We start from the raw sequence: 19,739 nt of genomic DNA, 5'->3' as shown, positions 1-19,739 counted from the left end.
TGTCTAGACTTAGAAGTAATCTTACTGTTGTTAGGAAACAGTGAAGAGGTGTTTGTTAGATATGATTCATGTTCTGTACACAACTTTATGTTTGAGAATGCTTCTTGGTAAAAATAACAATAATAATAATAATAAATTGCTCATTTGAAATGTAAAAGGTCTGTGCCACTCTACGTCACTGGTTGACTTTGTCCATCTACTCTTCATCGTGTTTTGTTTTGATGTTTTATTTAAAAAAGTATTGGGACACAGTTGTTGATTTTTCAACAACCAACAAAGCTTTTTTTATTAAATGTGATTATACTAACAATATTGCAATCAATTAATAGATACTTCTATTATATGGGCTGATAACTAAAATACAGTAAGTCAGCCTTGCCTCATTTTATTTTATTTCATAGAGAGCTTAGTAACTATTAACAATTTTTAGCAGTAAGTCTTGTGTCAAGTGACAGTGCAGCAAAACTCAAGAGAAGTGTAAGTACTGTTGTATTTAAATGAACAAAAATTGTAAAGTTTGTACAAGACTAGTACTAGAAGGGACAAGCTTCTTTTAAGTTGTCACTGAAAACTATCTGTGGAAGTAAGACCGTTAATTAAGATTCAAAATACCTCATGTTTAAAGTTTTAATCTGAAAATGATTTAGTAGTTTTTGTTAGTCATCAACTGTAAACTCACCATAAATGGACATGCTACCATTTAGTTTTCCAACTTCCCCTCCAGCCCAGACAGCTGGTATTAGTGTAAAGTCTGTTTTCACAGTGAAATTCTTTATCATATTCAAAAGACTCTGAAGTTAAAGAATATCCATCAAACTCAATTACATAGTCACATATTATTTTATTTATTATTTCTGATATTTCAAGTGGACCATTTTTAGAATAAGTTTGCACTACAGGCAGGTTTATCCCAGTCAGTGAAATGCTTGTTTCATTTTCCAATAAGAGGGATGACTGGTGGAAAGCCTAAGGGAGAAATAGGAGGCATGAAATAAGGGGAATTAAAAGGCCCTGGGTATGGCATTGGGATAGGAACTGGTTGGATCTGAGGCTGCATGTACGGCTGGATTGGCAGCTGCACATATGGCTGGATTGGTGGCTGCATGTTGTACTGGTACTGGAAAAGCAAACAATGAAAACAAAAGCTGATGGCATACAGAGGTGAATACTTTAATATATGTGATTAGTTTTGACAGTAGGTGACAGCACATCTTCAAATACTGACCTCATCACTCTCTGAGCGTTTGACTCGTGTTTTCTCCTCAGACACCTTCAAACATAAATGATTGTATTTCACATTAAAAAACTCAATTGAACACGTGCCATGCAAGTGCACTAGGCGCTGAAAAGAATTCAATGACCTCAACAATTAAATAGCATGTGACTCAGATGGATTTAAAGATTTTTGTTAGTGTTGGTTTGAGATACTTACAGGGGCAGAAGAGCAGAGTACTGCGAAGCACAAAATCACCAGCAGGTTCAGAGCTGTCATACTGTGAGCTACAGTCCTTTGTAGGATAAAAAAAAAAGAAAGAAGCAAAGGGTTATAATCAGCTGCTGCAGTAATTTCACATAGCATGCATTATTTAAAATAATTAGCCGACCCTCCAGGAAAAAAACTTACTTTATATCTAAGGGTTTTAAGCTCAACTTATGTTAGCAGCCAAGCGTTGTGTCTAACACAGAATTGCAGTGGTTCTCTATCTGTCCTATTTAAAGATACTTTTGTCCCTTGGACATCCAATCAGCTGTAAGTGGGCTACAATTTTTGTCCTAAGATGTGAGCGGTGTCTCATTGTGACCACAGTCCTCACAAAAGCCAGACAGATCAGAGGTATCTGAAAACAATAAAGGTGCTGACACCGAAAGATATGATTCACGCGCTTTGTTTTATCCTTGTTTGTTATGATATACTCAGAAATCTAACTAATCGTTTTTATGACACATTTTTTTTAGCAGCTTACAAAGCTTACAGAGGAAGATCTAGAAAAATTTGGATGGGGTGGGCAGGCTGGGGCACACATAATGCTTTCTTCAGCTAACTTTGGCTGCTCTCTTTATTTACCTCCAGCCCAGGACATCGATGCCAGACATTGGTGCAAGGCGAGTTTATTTAGATAGCACATTTTCATACACAAAGGCAATTCAAAGTGCTTAGCACAATGCACACAGATAAATAAAATATTAAAATGCAATTTAGATTAAAACATTAAATGCAAATTAAAAGCATCAATAACATAATATAATAGCTGGAAAATTGCAATTAGTAGGAAGCCTTCCACCGCCCACCACATTTCAAGGTGCAGCTAATAATCAGTGAATATAAAAACACTTATATTCTATTATAAAGAAGTCATGTGCTATGGCTCACTGTATTTGTCTAAAATTCAGTTCTAAATAACAGTTTTAATTCAGTCAGAAAATGTAATATTGCCACAGTTATGTAGACGAAATCGATTTATTCCCCACCCTTTAGTTGTGGTAAACAGGTAAACACCAGTCACATGGTGAAATACCTGGTCTTATGGTTAAGTGCCTTAGTGGCTTAGGCAGGTAACAGGAAACACCCAGTGAAGCATGCATTTCTGCCTGCTTCCTCATTTTCAGATATTAGTTGTCACTCTGGCTTACACCACTCAAATGAACATGTACAGCTAATTCACATAATGATCAGATGATGTTCAATGGCCATGTTTTAAATTTGATTATTACTAATGACTGCTATCCGTCACTCTTTTATTAGCGCCACCCTGTTGCTAAGAAAAAGGGATTAAAGCTAATTAAGAATAAATTAGCAAACCATGTGTGAAGTAATAGTTGCTTTGGACATGATTTAGTGTGACTCAAATGTTTTGTTTTGAGAAAGGTGTGGTGTTTCTCAATACCTGATATCTGATATAAGTACCAGTGACTGACAGGTCGCATACACCTTTACTTCGCAGGTGAGAGGAAACACACAGCAGATGCTATACAGTCTGTTCAGCTTTAGGGAATAATTCAGCTGGATTCATTTTCAATTTGCAAATCCTGTAGGTTCTTCAAAAGCAATGCAGCAACTGTGTATCGCAGCCTTAATTCTGTCGGCATTAGCTGCTAGTGTGAGTATTATATTTTTGGGTGATATAATTACACAGGAAAATTAATGCTTGACATTTTAAACTGGTCATTTTTAATTTTGTTCAACTTTATTTTTCAGGCAGATTCCAGGAAGCCATGGCAGGGTAAAAATGATGGCTTTAAGGTAACAGGAAATAGACACATATAAGCTCCCTCTATAATCTTAATCTGTTGCTTTTAAAGTTTTGTTAGTGTAAGGACTATGCAAACAAGATAACACATTTTAGATCATAGCTGTTGGAAGGTATAGGCATAATTTCTCACTTTGCAATACAGTATGTTAGATAAATAAAGTTTGTTTATTTGCATCCTTATTCTTATGTAATTGTGTCTGTGCTGTGTTCTTTTTATGAATAAAAAGAAACAGGGGTATTAAAGATGTAATGTTAAGCCATTTACTGTAGGCAGAACTTTATCTGTGCATCACACAGATAGGCCGTCCTTTTGGGCCAGGCGAGCATTCTTGGAACCCCAATGAACCTCCCAGAGACAAGTTTCCCCAAAATGTACTTAGACTAAGTGGGTCTTAACATCAAAAAACTCTTCCACATTAAAGGTAATTTGCAAGTAAACATTACTTACTTACATCTAAATTATTTGATTTGTTCTTCATTAAAACTAAATATGATATAACATTGGTTCCTTTCTTGTTTTAGAACATGACATTCTCCCCTACATTCAAGGTACAGCAGGTCTACTGTTGTCGCTCAATGTAATACATTTTAAATGTACCTGAGCAGTTTTGAAAAACCTCAGATTTCCTTTTTAATTTGTTTTCAGGTTGACGGTGTCACAGTTCAGGTAATATGTTTTTATTAATACATACAGTACGTTGTATGTTTGACCGGATTGTCTTTACATTTTCAACTAAACATGTGGCTTTCATCCCTAGAATGTCACCAGTGTGGCCTTGAACAAGGTAAACATAACATTTTTACTTAGTAACAATTTTATTTCTGTTGTAGACTGCACCACTTTGTGAAGTATTACAATTTCACTAACCCTCGGTGTGAAATTTTCACAGGGGGAGAATGTGTTCCTGATGCCAAAGGTGGGTGACTGAAGATGCAGTTTGACACAGTTACATTGTATTAAAAAAAGAATAAGTTAAAGAAGAAAATAAAGATTATTTTTGTTGATTTTAATGGTTGAAAATTTATCCATAGTTTGGAGGAAGATCACCTCGCCATCTTGAGGTACTGTATAAACAGTAACTTCATCACTACAACAATGATTAAATTATCACAACTCAGTTTGATTGTTGATGTTGCTTTTTTTTTACAGGGAGGAAAACATGGACCTCCAAAGAGCGGGGTATTATTTCATTTCTAAACTTTATTATCTAACTGGTTTGTCTGGACTTCAGTTTTATGCTTTGCTTGGTTTGATCTTTAGTTTCACAGTACAGACACCTACATTATAACGTTTTGTATCTCTTCATCTCAATTCCAGCAATATGTCAAGCTCATGTACAACACCACAATGCCGGTAATAATCATGTTTATTATCACAGAATAAAGATTATGTCAGTGTTTACTGTACATTGTTTTATTATATAAGGATGTCTTCATAACAATTATCATCATATCTCTTTTTCTTTTTGAAGAACAAAGTCTCCATTGAGTACGGAGTTTTCAGTCGTGTAAGTTTGCCCTGAAAATCATTTTCAGCACATTTACTGACATTTCTGTAACATGAGGCTTGTGTGGTTAATTTGAACAACTTTCTCATTTTCAAGACAACACCTGCTCAGCTCATTGGAGAAGAGGAAGAGGATTCAGAAGAAAGTGGCTGGTAACTATAAAAGGTGAAGGCATTAATGAAAGAGAAATTAATTTTGATTATTGGACGTTAATTTTCAGACTGATACTAACTAGTCTTTTGTCCCACTTTTCTTAGGATGAAACTAGCAGTTCCAAATGTTATTCTTCGACTTCATAAAGTCTTAAAGGAGCTTATGATTCATTTTTCTGTGGTATTTCCTGGGAAACCATTTATTTGACATTTTCCTGTATCACACAACTTCTATGTACCACAATAAAATTCTTTAACAAGTATCTTTAGTAAAGTGTTTTATTTGAAATATTGTTGGAAAAGCATGTTTCTGACACAAGCAAGACAGTTTCTCTCTTTTTATACAAAGAACTGAAGATCATTAAATTGGATTTAGAAGAATGGCACACTTCAGTACACTGTGCAGATGAATGACGGTTCAGTGACCCCAGCCAAACACATGGAAATTAGTTTTTTTTTTCTCTAATTGTCTTGTTGTTATTTTCCAGGTGGCATCTAAGGCTCGAATAGGAAGGGGAAGTTAGAGTTACCCTGGGGAAACATTAAGAAAAACATTTGATTATTCAAATCAAATGGTGCTCAGTAAATGACAATGATGTGTAACAGAGACCAAAGCTTGTGTGTGTGCTTTAAAAGTTGCATGTCACTTTATAAAATCCTACCTCATCAACCCCAGGGCCAGATGTGTCACCACGAGGAGCAGGAGGAATTGTAGTGGACTCCTTCTGTGTCCCCCATGTCTGACATTGAAAGTTAGAAAAACACAGCAGTGAGACTCAACTGTTGCACACTCGTTGCCTTGGTTCACAAAAATTAAGAGGCTACACAGCAAACTCACTTTGTCTGTCTGCACCTTAGGCTGGGACGCCTGCTAAAATGGGATGATATGCACAGAATTAGATGATTAAAATCAACTACTAAGCATATACACTAATTAGTATTTAGCTACATATTTTAAATTTGAGATTAAACCCACAGATATTAACAGACAAATAAGATGAAGCTAAATATAAAAACAAAACTAAAATAAAAAGGACTGACAACTTTCAGGAAAAACAAAATCATCAGTTGTACTGAGACATTAAACCTCCATGAATAAACCACTAAAGGTATCACTCGACACTCAGATAGGACTGGGATGAAATGACACGTCCACCGCGAAGCTGGGCAGACAGAGTGTAAACATTGCAGATGGTTGTCATTGCATCACAGTCACCACATGCATATAGTCATGACGCAGCACCTGTTGCATTATTATTATCATTAACTCTTGTCTGTGAGTGATTGTCTGCATAGGTTCTAAAACTTAATTCAAAGTGCCAAATATATAGGTAAATATTTGACTAATGTGTCCTGAACACTCAAATGTTTCAGAATCACTCTTGAAAAGTTCAGAACATTAATGTTTTTAGTTTGTATTTGCTCAATAAGCACAGAGAAACAGGAACCTTTGGACTTTTCTTTACTTTATGTCATTTTATGTTTCACCTGCAGAGGGAGCTGTGGTCTCTGTGTGGGTCTCTCCAGGTTCTGCTGACCGTTGTTGGGCGGCAGTACCCCAGGATTCCTCTGCTGGGGATAGCCGTATGGAGCCACATAGTAAGTGAATCCCTGTGGAGCATTGATTCATCACATCAATTCAAAACTCCAGCGAGTATCTAAATAAAGATGATGACATTTGCAAACGAGTCATGATGTTTGACTCCATACCTGCTGCCTGGAAAACTGAGGATATCCATAAGGAGAGTACTGATACTGTGGAAACATTTAAAGGGGATTTAAATTAATTAATTTCTCCATATGATTGCAAGGAGTTTTGTAGCAGCTCCAGTAACTATAGCTATGATAGATGTAATGCTATACCCACAGGGTTTTGGGCCTGCTGATGGACATTAGGAGCATTGGGGTCCTGTGGAGGCCCAAACTGCTCCTGCTGGCCGTTGGGGACAACCACAGGGGTTAGCTGGTTGCCCTGATTGGGAAACAGTAGCTGGGGCCCCTGGGGACCTAAAGGACCAGCCACCTGTGGGTTAAAGTTCACGAACTGTGGAGTGAGCAACACCTCAGGCTGCTGCTGCAGCACATACGGAGATAACATCTGCAGAAGAAGGGGATTTTGTTCAGTTTACATGTTACTTTTAGTCCACAACTTTAAATCTGACAAAAGAAGGTACATAATAATAGTGTGCAGTTGATAAATCCTGTAACTCAAGGTAGTAAATGAATAAGCACAAAGGTGTTGGTGCACTTGCACTACCTGTGTTTGTCCTCCAAAAGTTAGTCCATTCACCCTCAGGATCTGAATACACAAAGGTTTTGGATTAAAGCTGTTAACTCTGCACCTAAGTGACAAAGAGCTGGAAACCAATAAATATAAAAGCTACTCACCTCATTGCTGTTGCTTGCAAGAATTCCAATCTGCAACTGTAAAAAAAAAGGGTACACTTCCACTGTTATTTTAAATGGGACAGCATGAGCAATTTATAATTGAATAAAGTAAAGACATCACTCACTGGCAGAGCAAAAGTTGTCATAAATAGACAAATCAACAGAAGGGCAGTTTGCAGCTTCATGGTGTCCTGTAGTGTCTAAAAATATGTTCAGTCTTAATAAGAATTTAAATATCCTGATGAAAAAAAAAGGAACAGGAGTGTCACCAACTCTTCTTACCGTTTCTCTGGCTCTGCTTTCCTCTGTGCACCTGCTTCCTCACCTTTTCCTTTTCTCTTTTAAATTCTCTCCATGGGAGCCGTCATAGTCCATCGCCAACCCATCCAGACAATATGTGGTCAGTGTGACAGACATTTCTAATAGCATCAGACTCAGACACTTGCAACACTGGGCAGGTAAGTGTGTTATTATGTGTAAGTCATGTCTCTAAGCACCATCACATGGTCTGAGTCAAGTTGGTACAAAAACTCATTAGACTGCAAATTTAAAATTGAATGCACTTTCCACATACAGGGATTACGAAACTACCAGCTTTTCATGGACTGTTTTGCTTTTACAGGCCAGAATTCAATGCTCTTTACTTTTGGAAGGCTAGTGTACATCATGCACTTCTTATGTGTTCTTGTAAATAAAGTTTATATGTTGTAGTGTAGAGCTTCAGTGTGTAATTACAGACATACGGCCAACAGGAATTTTGGTATGTCATGAAAAAAAAAGGAAAACAGGAGCTTATGATCAGACATTTGTCACGAGTTGTTGATCATACTCAAAGTCAACGGAAATCATTGTTATTAATGGCTGACTGCGTTAGTATTTATGTCGGGGATACACAGGAAAGGACTGGAAAAGCACGTTTTTGTCTAGAGAAGCTGGACTCCTTGTGCAACAGTTTAAATGTCATAGGTGCTGTATTTGAATAGGAAGGGGTGCAGCACACTCAGCACTGGAGCTGTGAAGCTAAAGGCATAATTTAGTATACGATTTACACCTGTGCCCCTTCTACTGTGACATGTCAAAATGTCTTCCATGAAAAAGGGCCAACAAACGTTCATGCTGCAACAGCAAAGCTCAGATCGGGACAGTTACATACTTCAGGCCCAAACAACTGTTTTATGAAATAAGATTTTTGAGTTAACTTCATCTGCAGCAAGTGAAACCCACAAAACTTCCCTTTATTACAATTCTATCTTGACCACATTTTTATGTACAGATTCCACCACATTCCGAAAAAAATGGTGCATTAGCTCAATAGCATTATTTAATAATTGTAAATTACCACGCTCACCGACAAGAAATCACATTATTTTGCAAGAATACAGGCCATTTTCAGCCACCCGGCCTTCACCAACGGCACAATCTCACACTACAACACCTTCTTTTAACCGCATACAGGTGAATGCTCTTGAGTTAAATAGCCTGTGCCTGGTTGAGTGATCTTGAGTGAAGCAAGCTGAGTTCTTGACAATATGTTCAATCCTATGTAAAGCCAAATAATGGGCATTGTAATTTAGCTTCATCAAAAAGGCACTGATGTCATCCAAGTACAAGATACAATCAAATTTACCGCAAGTCAATATCTATATCAAACCACTGGGTCTGGTTTTATTTAGCACAGTTATATAGGCAACCTCAACAAGACATCTGAGTTATGGTTTCATAATATCTTTTTTTTTAGTCATCATTTCAGACTGTAGTTGATTGATAAGTGTTTTCTGACTGTACAAATCAAACGACTCTATCAAATAAATGTTGGTTTTAAGTGTCATTTATTTTGAATGGAAAGTGCACATGTACAGTACATAACACAGCTTCCATGATGATTTATGATTGATGACAAAATCATTAAAATCAACTTTTATTGTCATATTTCATCTTAATTATCCTCATGATGACCCTTTTCATCACACACAGTGGTTGTTGTTGTGTCAGTAGGCGCTGGAATCTGAGAAAATAAAGAGCATGCACTTAAAGAAACCATCAACAGAATGAACCTTTCACAGCAAGATGAAAAACAACACACTCATATTGGACATAACTGGTGATTCTGTCTCCAAAGTGTCTCCCTTAAGCTTTCTTTGCATGTGAACTAGACAGTCATACCTGAGTGTCCACAGTGGCCTTTAAGTTGTCCTGTTTCATTACCTGACGCTGGAGAGTCGAAGAACAACAATAAGCTAGTGTAGTTTTCATCAATATTCGAATACATTAGATATACTTACAGTACTTGTTTCTTACCCTGAATCTCCTGAGTGGATCGACCTGAAGGGGAGCCTGCTGCTGCATGGCACCAACTGGCATCCCCTAAACAAAGACAGCAACATATAGTGACTGTAGTGAAATGTTACATTTCTACAAATCATCAGGTCATAAAAGGATGTTGTGCATTTGTAACACTGGTTTGTAATAATCCCTATTATTAATATTCTTACCCCCACAGGCTGCTGAGGTTGATTTATTGGTGCCATCTGAGGGACTCCTATAAAAGGTTGCTGGAACTAAAAAGACAACCATCAGATCTTTTTTGTCTGGCGTTCTACTGTAATGTATGAAAGAATACAACATGAGTAGGGATGTGTGTTGTTTGACACTGCTATGTGCCAAACTCACCGTAGTGACTGCAGGGACAGAGTACACCCTGGGAAGAGGAGCCTGCACAGAATAAACAGGAACTTCAGGAACAACCTGTGAAACGTAGAAATAGTGTAATTCTTCACATCAGGTGGCTTGTGCGTTCAACAGTAGAGCGCCATCTTGTGGTATATTTTGCACTCAATAAAAACAATCAGAGTAACTTTACCTATGCACATACATGATATGAATTTAAAAATAAAAATGAAATCTAGTTTTCATCTTTGTTTACTATTTTAACCTATATTTAAAACGATATGTTAAAGAGCTGAAATAAAATTTTAGAATAAACATGTCAATTGATTTCAAACATACTGATGAATGTGTAATTTTGCTCAACTGAGGTATATACAGCAAACTGACAACCTAGTGGACTGACCTGTACAAACTGGGGCTGCCCAATGAGACCTGCTCCACCACCAGCTACCATGGGTGGGTTCAGGCCTCCAACCATCAACCCAGGGTTTGCTCTGTTTGCCACTCCAGCAGCACTCAGAGCTGCCAACAGCCGGGCTGTCTGCACAGAGGGAGAAAGTGAAAGTAATAAGAAATCATTTGGATTATGGTTCTAACCATGCATAAATTATTAGGCTGAATGTCTTTTTTTACCTTGCCTGCATTGACCTGTAATGAATGAACAGAAAATATTAGATAGATAGATAGATAGATAGATAGATAGATAGATAGATAGATAGATAGATAGATAGTACTCACATAGCAAATTATGGTTACAAATGTTGTAAGGAGAAGAAGCTTCATTTTGCAGCCTGAAACCTGTAAAAAACAGAGCACAAACATTTGACTCATAGAATTTAAATACTGTTTGGAAATAGGAATTACACATTAACTATGATCACATTGTTAAAAAAATTCACCGTACATACCTAATATTTTTGCTCTTCCTTCAAATGGTATGTGCCAAGGAGGACTACAGTTGCTCTCTGACTGTCAAACACCTTTTATCGGTCCCAGAGATTATTATGAACCAATTAGAGAGGAGAACACAGACTTGATGACAAACTATATTTGTCACTTGTGTGTCATGAAAACTTGTGATCTAATAACTCTTTCTACAATATGAGATTTAAAGAATCTAAGCCAGTGAGCTGCCTGTCTTTAGAGACAATTCACACCATTCAACCATCTAACATTGTTCTCAGTGCCGCTGAGTGAACACAATCAATAACAGAGTGATTCAGCGTCTTGAGGTGGGTTGGTGGAGGTCTGTGGAAGTTACTAAACTAGATGCCACAAACCATCTAAATGTTGTGGGTTGTGGTCACAGCAGGCAAACAGCTGACATCATCACCAAGTGCTTTGTAGGAGACACCATGAAAAACATTTAAACTTTGTTAAACATTTTACCCGGTAGACAGAACACTGCTGGTGACTCGAGGAAAACAGCATGTATGAATGACAACTTGTGATTTGGAGTGAGGTTGTTTTGACATTCATTTTTGATGAATTTATATATGTCTCAAAGCAGATTTTTACTTGCCCCAGCCATAAAAGGACTAGCAACTAGTATGATATTACCAGCTCTACCTTGATGCCCAGAAACACAACACCACACTTTTAATTTCTGAAAAGATCATATATGACTGATGGATATGTGTCTGTCATGTTTCACCAGCACATTTTCTGAAGTTATTTGTGAGTGTTACATTCACTCCCATGTGGTTGGCTGTGTACGGTATCACCCACCGAGTCTGTCTGGGAAAGTTTTTTTTTTCCTGCCCAGTGGGCGGCTCACAGCAGACCTGGTAAACAGCCTCTGTGGAAGTCTAGTCTGGAGCTTTATGCTAATTACACCCTATCATACAGTTCCAATGAAGAAACATTCTTATTGCTGTTTGGGGTTTAATGTCAGGACAAATGATATTTTCAGTCAGTGGTGGAGGTATTAGATTCTTTACTTTGATAAAAATACCAGTACCACAGTATAAAAATACTCTGTTACAAGTAAAAGTCCTGCATTCAAAAGGACAACAGTATTAATATCAATATATACCTGAAGTACCAAAAGTATAGTGCAGAATGGTACATTTCACATGAATATACAGTACATCTTAGTATTCAATTAAAATTATTGATGCATTGTTGTGTGAATTATATTTAATGTCCCTGCTGGCAAAGGCGGAGCTTCTATGGTTATAATTTGAAGTATTTTACATGCTGCTGTGTAGCTCATAAATTCCCCCCCAGAGATCACTAGAGTCTTGTGGTTATACTGTATTTTGTTTTATTCATTTGTTTCTGAAAACAAACTAAAGTTATCAAATAAATGTACTGGAGTACAAAGTACAATATTTGCCTCTAAAATCTAGCAAAGTCAAAGTAACACAAAATGAAAATACTCAAGCAAAGTGCAGACACCTCAAAACTGTACTTATAGTAAGTACGGTACTTGAGTAAATGTGCTTATTTACTTTCCACTGCTGTTTCCTGTAAATGTATGTGCATGTGAGTAGTTTAGAAGCCAGTAAATTAGCAGTCAGACTAATGATGTTTTCTTTTCATTATGGCACAGGTTTTAACAAGACTCTGTTACTCTGTGAATCCTGCTATGATGTGTGTAATTTGTTTAGGATGTTTATCATACTGATTCCCAAATGACCATGTTACACGCAACGCTCTGTAAACAGATATCTGCACATATTTGTCACATAAAAGCATCTGCCATCACAGGAGACACACCCATGACACTGGTGGTTTGCTCAGGCACACGTTGACATACATATTTTGGGGTTTAAATGATGTTAAATCAAACATGTATTGTATATATGTGAATAAAGATTCAAAAGTGAACAATTGATTTAAATAATTTATTGGTTATTTATTATGGTATTAATTTATATAGTTAACATTCGACCATGAACAGATAGTAGTGTGACAGGGTGACAGAGTGAATCAGGAGGTGGATGTGTTGTCTGAGAGGTGTGTGGCCTCATTTTGCTGTGTTCTCCTCCGTCTCCATCCCTGAGCATTCTTCCTCGTCTTCAGCTGTCATCACCTTCATCATTGGAGACTGCGTTCTCCTGAGGCGAGCTGCCACTGAGCGCTGAAACCTCACTTTGCCGACTGCATTCCCACCAGCAGCGCCCGGCTGTTGCTGGTTGTTCGGCCCGGCCAATGAGATCAGCTGCACTTGTGCGTCTCCTCCAGCATTTCTCTGTGGCAGCAGAGCAAGCAGCGTTACCGGCCCACCCCTGGCAGCCTGAGCCGTCTGTCCCTGTGGATTCACATTGGCTCCGCCTGTTTGTCCCACAATTAATGCCCCATCTTGTTGGAAAGCTCCAATGGGAATTAGCTGCTGCAGGGGAGCTTGGCCTACGGGGTTCCCGACTGGCTGGATAAAAAATGACCCACCGAGTTGGACTAAGCGCGCAACGATGGGTTCTCCATTCAGAGGAGCCCCATTTTGATCCCCAGGCTTGACATTGTTTCCAGCTGCTGCTCCTCCATTATTTTTCACTCCCCCTTTGGCCTCATCACTTGCTGAAGACACACCTCCCTCCACAACAGCCAAGATTTGAAAGATAACCCACAGTATGCAGAACATGTTTTATCTGAGTGACAGCAGACAGTCAACAGGTGAAGCGTTGTGCCTCTCTTTGCTTATATAGAGAGTCACATTCAGTGACCACAAAGGAAGGTCCAATCAGAATCCAGTGCTTTTTCTCCAAACAACAAGTCACCATAATCATCATGACCAAGCCTGTTGGCTATTTTTACTCTGTTACCTTACAGGGAACCATTATTCTGGATTATGTGGCAAACCTAAACTAGGCATCAGTGACTTGCATCCTCATATCCATTGTTGCAGAAGTAATATTGTCACGTCGGTGGCCTCAGAAAAACTGACCAACGAACAGCACATCACATTCAAGCACAAACTGATGTGTCCCAGGGCCTTTAGGGGTTGACTGGGGTCCACCAGTATGATGCAATAACTTTATTTCAAGGCTGTAAAGAATCATAATTAACATGAAATTTAATATGGTCGCCCTGATTGGGAAACAGTAGCTGGGGCCCCTGGGGACCTAAAGGACCAGCCACCTGTGGGTTAAAGGGTATCATTTTGTCATGCAGTTTATTGAAGTCCATAAAGCTTTAATTACACATACAATTAGAAGATGCAAAGACAAACATTTACAGCATTTGCTACTGAATTAAGCACTGCAGTTATTGATTAAAATTTTCTAGCAAGGGTCTAAATTTATCCTTATTCACACTAACGTACAAACCACAGTCATCTTAAAGTCTGACACTGTACACTATACAGTGTCTTTTGTCTTTTCTCCACTGAGATGCTGCATACTAGTCCCCTGTTTGGAATGCATTAGAAAACAATTTAATGATACAAATCAGCTAACTCTTATTTATAGCCTGATAAATGTATTCTCGCAGCTTTGTCTAAATTAGACAACAAAGATCCAAATGTTCAGGAACAGACTGACACAAAATAATAGCAGTGACCAGCAAAATTTGTCTTTCATAGCAGGAGATAAAATGATTTTTTTTAAATTCCTTTTAAAACAGAGGTTTACAAAGTTTCTGTCTCGAGGTGCACTATGGGAGCAGCTCCCATAAGCTTGTGTAGTAGATGAAGTACATAAAGAAGCTCAGAAAAGCAGGTTGATATCCATATCCTCTGTGGAGAAAACACATGGTAACACATTCATAGGACAGACAATAACATTTGCCATATGGTTTGCTATGTTACAAAAATGCAGCTGACAGCTATAAACAAGTTATGTGTAAGTATTTTCACTGAATACCCACTAAACCAACAAACTGTTGTGTACAATATGAACTATTGTTATCCATTTTTACATTTAAAGTAAAAACACATTAAATAAATAAAAATTGGATAAATACTAATATGATGCTGCTCTTACCATTCTTGATGCCAAAACAGGAAGTCCACTCCTTAAAGGACACCTGTTTGTCCCTGTCTGCATCACACTCCTGGAAAAAGCGGGAGGTGCAGTGCTCCATTGGCACCAGAGGGACCCTGAGTGGGGCCAGCTCAGAGTGGGACAAGAACCTTCAGAGAAGAGACCATTGATAATTTTACACCATATACTATCTAATTTGTAATATAAAATAATGGTTTAACAAATTAAATATAACTATTAATACAGAAACTCTACCTGTCAGATGGGTGTTGGTCCAGCTGAGCAAACTGCCAGTGCACTGGATAGATGTACATGTTGTAGTTCTTCTCGAAGTCTAGTGCGAGGAGCTCAACGGAGTGATCACCAGCACGAAGGCGCCGCTCACTCTCAAAGATTTTTGTCACCTACGGAGTACAGAATACCACAGTTTGCTTGCCTTTTTATCTAAAACATAAAATAGTTTCCTTTTTCAGAAGGTGCTCCATGTATGTGATTTTCTGAGCAATGATACAAATAATAGGAGCTAAACTGCTAATAAATTACGCAGCATTTTAACCTGTTGAAAATACAGTTTATAAGATTGTAAGGTCATTTGTAAAGTGCCTGAAAATCCTAGCAAGTCTATCAATTCATTTTGAGCATTGAATCTTACTCTATAACGCTGTTTAGGAGTGAGGAAGCCAGGGGACGTGGAGTCATACTCATAGAGCTGCAGCAGCACATTTTTCAGCCAGTCCCTCATTCGGAGAGGGAACTGGACCAGCTCAGTGTCCACACATGGAGATATTACTGAGAGAGAGGAGGACAGAAAGGGAGAAAGAGAGGGGCATGTTATTTTTTTCTTGGACTGCACTAAAATTGTTGTCCTAACCATAGGTTTGTACAGTGGTTAACTCTGACATTTGCACGGCCCAGTGTAGTCCAGATGGAGTCTGCGCCCTCTCTTGGTGCCCCCCAGGCTGCATTTAGTAGCAAAGAGTTCACATGATGTATCATAGGTTTTGTTGTCTGTCCCACAAACCTAAATGGAAGATGAATGAAGAAAGTCAGATGCAAACAGTAGCTTAAGTTTAGCCGTCAGCAGGTTGTGCATACTTACATGATCAAACTCGTTCACACTGGGAGGACATTGTGACGGTTCCTGACACACACAACCTGGCTTTTTGTCTGCATCGAGTTTACATGTCTTTCCACGTTTGCAGCGGAAATTGTCACATGGGTCTAGAAGAAAAGAAAAGAATACATCACAATAACTGTTTACCCATTTGAATTTTTAAAAGTATTTAAAGTATTTTAATGATGACTTGGTTTTATTTTACAGAGTGAGAACTTCAAACTAACAACCTGTAACAGCTACACATCACCCCCTACATTCCACTGCCATTTGAGTTTGTACAGTGATTACATTCAACTTGATCTCTCTTATTCACTCCTTAAGCCTGCAGAGCTGTGTTGATGTAGTGGCCGTGAAGCAGAGCAACACTATTCATGCGGAAGCTTTAGCAAACTGATCTCGTCAGCAGATTCCCCTTTCTGACTTTCTGACTGTTGCATTGGTGAGTATGGTGAGTGTGAGAGCTGCAGTTCCTCCAACCAACCAACAGGGGCTTCTGGGTGATGAATGCCTCCACCAACAGAGGGCCTGGAGCTGGGGTAGAGATCCACAGTAGCTTTTATCTGCACTGGATTCATTCCTACTAATGGGCCCTGGAAAATACAAATTAAAATGGTTCAGCCAGCTTATCGATGGCATCACACCAGATTGCATGTAAAAAGTACATAAAGGTCACATTTCCCTAATGAAAAGCTGGCAATCACTTGTCTATTTTCTCATCCAGCAGATGTGGAGCTAAGTTATCATTCATTTGGTGTCATGTTTCTGGTCACCTGGCAAATGTAAGTCCTGTATTTACTCTACTTTTATCTCTGTTTTGGTCGTCACCTACTCTTCAGGGATCCAGCTCTTTAGCTGCTCAGTACCCGGCTTTGCTCACCAGTTAGTTGTTAACTTTGTCTGCAGTTTGGTGCTGAGCTGCTGTAAATAGCTGTCTGTTGGTTGATGGCATGAAAAGTGATGAGAATTAATCAAAACTATCACAAGCCATAAAACCAAAACAATAAGCCAAAGAAATGCTATAAAGCTGAAGGGAACTGTAGACTCAGGTTAGTTCCTTCACAACAAGCAAAGTAGTCATGTGATTCATTGTTAATTAAAAAAAAGCAGTCATTATAGCAGATTTAAATAATGTAATTAGGTACAATCTACCCATTTTCCTGCCCTTCTCCTCTTTGCTTTCTGGACTGCATTGTCAGTGTGGCTACTCTCAGACTCCTGAGGATCCCGTTGGCCCTGGTTCTGTCCAGATTGTGTTTCCTCCCTTTGTGGAGAATGACTCCTCGCTCTCTTGTTCTTCTTTTGTTTCCTTCTCTTTCTCTTAGTGTGACTTCCACTGTCATTCTTATTTTTCTCTTCCTCTGTTTCAGCCACCTGAGATCTTGATTTGAGCTCTGTACTGCTCTTTGGTTCTAGATGATCCACAGCTGGACTTGTTTCTTTAAATTTAGTTTGTGAATCTTTGTCCTTGTCATTTTTGTCTTCTTGTATCTTCTCCTGATCAGATGCCTCTTTGCTCTCTGCTACCTCAGTGTTTTGTATGTCTTGTTCATAGTCATTAGCTATGGTGGGCTGCTCTTTCTCACTGGTTTCCTTCTTTTGAACATCTGGAACATCAGTTTTAGAAACAGGCTGGATCTCATCAGTGTGGGATTTTTCTTTAGTAGATACAATCTGTATTGGTTGTAAGATGCCACCATCAGCATAATCAAGCTCAGCTTGGATCTCTGACTCTGTGCTGCCTTCTATTTCTTCTAGTAGTGCAACTTTCTCTTCTGTGTCAGCCATTTTGCTGAGAATCTCTTCCTTCTCGTTCTTGTGTGACATCTTCTCCACCTCCTCCTCTACTTCATCTTCCACACTCTCTTTTTTCTCTTCCTCCTCATCTGTTACTTCATTAGCATCTTCCTCCATTTCCAAGTTGACATGCAACTTGTCCTTTCCCACAGCTTCCTCATCCTCATCGCTCCCCACAGCCTCACCAGACTCCATCTTGCCGTTGTGTGGCTCCACTTCCTCTTTACCTGGCTCTTGTTCTTCCACTTCTTCCTCTTCTTCTGCCTCTTTCTTCAGGAGGTCTAGTAGTTCCTCCTCACTCAACAGGACTGCAGTGCTTTTCTCGTTTCTTCCGGTCACCTCAAATTCTTCACCCTCCTTGTTACGGCTTGCATTTCCCTCAGTGCTAAACTCCTCATCTTCCTGCTCCTGGTTGCTGGCCTCAAATGTGACTAAAGTGGGTAAGATGTTTGGCAGGCTGGCTTCCCCTCTGATAACGTCCTTAATCATGAAAAAGGAAAAATAATACATTTGCAGTATGAAATTATCTTGTTTCAAATAAAACTTTAAAAAGCTGTTTCGTGCCCTGCTCTACCTTTAATTTGGCTGTATTTGAGGTCTTACGCACTCCATGATGTTTTCTAAGGTGTTTACTTTTTACCTGGAAACAACAGAAATAATTAATAATGATCAGAAGCAAATATCACATCACATCCTTTGTCTGGTAGATCTCAAATGCAAAATAAATGTCACAGTAAGAAAAAGAATAACTTTGCTACTCACAGACAGGGCAAGTGTGGCTGCCAATAAGCAAAGGAAAACTAAGCAGGCCCTCATACCTAAAACACCGAAATAGTTTCAATTCTGGGCAAAAGGAAAAAAAAATTGTTTATATGTGTGAAATATCTGAGAAACAATCAATACATTATCTGACTTCTTCTAACTGGTCACAGCAAAGAGGAGAACTTGGCAGATCTTTCAAAGTTGAATTAGATGAGTGCATCTGTATGCTGCCAACACATTCATGACAAGCAGAGCTCCAATGTTGTCATGGTAACAGGTCTATGAGATGCGCCTCTATCTCAAAAGTCACATTCAGAGCTAAAGTAAACATCACAAGCTACCAGACTGAAAAAAGTTGACTAAACGGATGGAAACGAAACAGGTGTTACTGGTCCAGTGGAGCAATTCTCTGGCCAAATACATGTCGCCAGGAGGAGAGTGTGTGTATGAAAATTCACTAAAAGCAACAAATTAGTAAATTGTCAAATTATTTATTTTGACAATTATAATGCAGTGTTACAGAGGACACACACTGGCATTTTATTTTGAGCCGAGTATTCATGTTACTCTACATGATTGTCATATCTCTTAGAGAATTTAATATCAAATGCATTTGAGTTCTCTGAGGATATTTCACAACTTTATATACAGATAATAAAGTAGATAACTAACATTTAAGCTTGTCTGTACTACGTCCAACATGTTATTAAATGACAGTATAAATATTATATCAATAGTCACCATCTCCTGATATATACAGGGATAATTAAGGCATCACTATTCATTTGCAGCATCAAAGATAAATTATGGTCAGCACCAAAGAGGCTACAGCATAACTCAGCCAGTAGTCGCTGCATACACCACACAACAGGTTCAGCTGCCACCCGCTTAGTGAACAAGATGTAACACACACACAGACACAAATACACTCATTGACATGCCAAAACTGTGTACAAGCCTCAGAAATTAGATATTTACCTGAGGTTGGCAGCTGCAAGACAAATGAGAATCCCACAAAAACACCAGTATGTGCCTGTGCTGAACCTGTGAAGATGGTCTTCTGTATTCAAGACAGCTGTGCACACAAACTGGCAGGCTGCAAGCTTTTTTGGAGTCTAAGTTTTTTCTAACTTTGGGAGGGTCTTTGGGTGACAATGATATAGTGAAAGAAAGAG

General features: G+C 38.6%; 2 protein-coding genes and 2 long non-coding RNA genes across 6 annotated transcripts; 1 reads left to right on the top strand and 3 right to left on the bottom strand.

Moving 5' to 3' along the window:
- Positions 1-4,139: 4,139 nt before the first annotated feature.
- LOC109961306 (uncharacterized) lies at positions 4,140-5,145 on the top strand. Its single transcript, XR_002275120.1, has 7 exons — positions 4,140-4,168; positions 4,284-4,313; positions 4,402-4,431; positions 4,570-4,605; positions 4,724-4,759; positions 4,856-4,924; positions 5,017-5,145. It is a non-coding gene; the product is annotated as an uncharacterized LOC109961306 (long non-coding RNA).
- Positions 5,146-5,406: 261 nt separating this feature from the next.
- On the bottom strand, positions 5,407-7,484 carry odam (odontogenic, ameloblast associated). The gene is made up of 9 exons (XM_020602024.1): positions 7,425-7,484; positions 7,300-7,335; positions 7,169-7,210; positions 6,775-7,009; positions 6,622-6,680; positions 6,400-6,522; positions 5,750-5,782; positions 5,574-5,636; positions 5,407-5,442 (listed from the first exon to the last, which is right to left on the bottom strand). Exons 1-9 carry the CDS (start codon positions 7,482-7,484, stop codon positions 5,407-5,409), a joined length of 687 nt encoding a protein of 228 aa, XP_020457680.1.
- Positions 7,485-10,603: 3,119 nt separating this feature from the next.
- On the bottom strand, positions 10,604-10,927 carry LOC109961390 (uncharacterized). Its single transcript, XR_002275127.1, has 3 exons — positions 10,875-10,927; positions 10,705-10,764; positions 10,604-10,614 (listed from the first exon to the last, which is right to left on the bottom strand). It is a non-coding gene; the product is annotated as an uncharacterized LOC109961390 (long non-coding RNA).
- A 3,579-nt stretch (positions 10,928-14,506) lies between these two features.
- LOC109961388 (SPARC-like protein 1) lies at positions 14,507-19,675 on the bottom strand. 3 transcript variants are annotated; one of them, XM_020602141.1, is made up of 11 exons: positions 19,543-19,675; positions 18,565-18,645; positions 18,377-18,442; positions 17,158-18,288; positions 16,490-16,598; positions 15,991-16,112; positions 15,792-15,912; positions 15,544-15,680; positions 15,147-15,295; positions 14,892-15,040; positions 14,507-14,644 (listed from the first exon to the last, which is right to left on the bottom strand). In XM_020602141.1, exons 2-11 carry the CDS (start codon positions 18,616-18,618, stop codon positions 14,616-14,618), a joined length of 2,067 nt encoding a protein of 688 aa, XP_020457797.1. In that variant the 5' UTR covers positions 18,619-18,645; positions 19,543-19,675; the 3' UTR covers positions 14,507-14,615. The 3 variants fall into 3 exon arrangements, with proteins under 3 accessions (XP_020457797.1, XP_020457799.1, XP_020457798.1); XM_020602143.1 differs by having other exon boundaries at positions 17,158-18,282; XM_020602142.1 differs by having other exon boundaries at positions 18,565-18,620.
- Between the last annotated feature and the right edge of the window lie 64 nt (positions 19,676-19,739).

This window comes from Monopterus albus, unplaced genomic scaffold (genome assembly GCF_001952655.1).
Source record: "Monopterus albus unplaced genomic scaffold, M_albus_1.0 scaffold54.1, whole genome shotgun sequence".
NCBI classification, from domain to species: Eukaryota; Metazoa; Chordata; class Actinopteri; order Synbranchiformes; family Synbranchidae; genus Monopterus; species Monopterus albus.
Note: the sequence above shows the minus strand (reverse complement) of the source record. Positions and strands in the feature narration are given on the sequence as shown.

Bases quoted from the DNA above. Each gene is read 5' to 3' on its own strand.
- LOC109961388 (XM_020602141.1), bottom strand. From the start codon at position 18,618: ATGAGGGCCTGCTTAGTTTTCCTTTGCTTATTGGCAGCCACACTTGCC. The intron at 16,113-16,489 runs GTTGGTTGGAGG...CTTTTCTTCTAG, and splicing joins TCACCCAGAAGCCCCTGTTG to ACCCATGTGACAATTTCCGC. The intron at 15,296-15,543 runs GTAAGATTCAAT...TGTACTCCGTAG, and splicing joins CTCCTAAACAGCGTTATAGA to GTGACAAAAATCTTTGAGAG.
- odam (XM_020602024.1), bottom strand. From the start codon at position 7,484: ATGAAGCTGCAAACTGCCCTTCTGTTGATTTGTCTATTTATGACAACT. The intron at 7,336-7,424 runs GTGAGTGATGTC...TTTTTTTTACAG, and splicing joins TGACAACTTTTGCTCTGCCA to TTGCAGATTGGAATTCTTGC. The intron at 7,010-7,168 runs GTAGTGCAAGTG...CTTCTTCTGCAG, and splicing joins CTTTTGGAGGACAAACACAG to ATGTTATCTCCGTATGTGCT.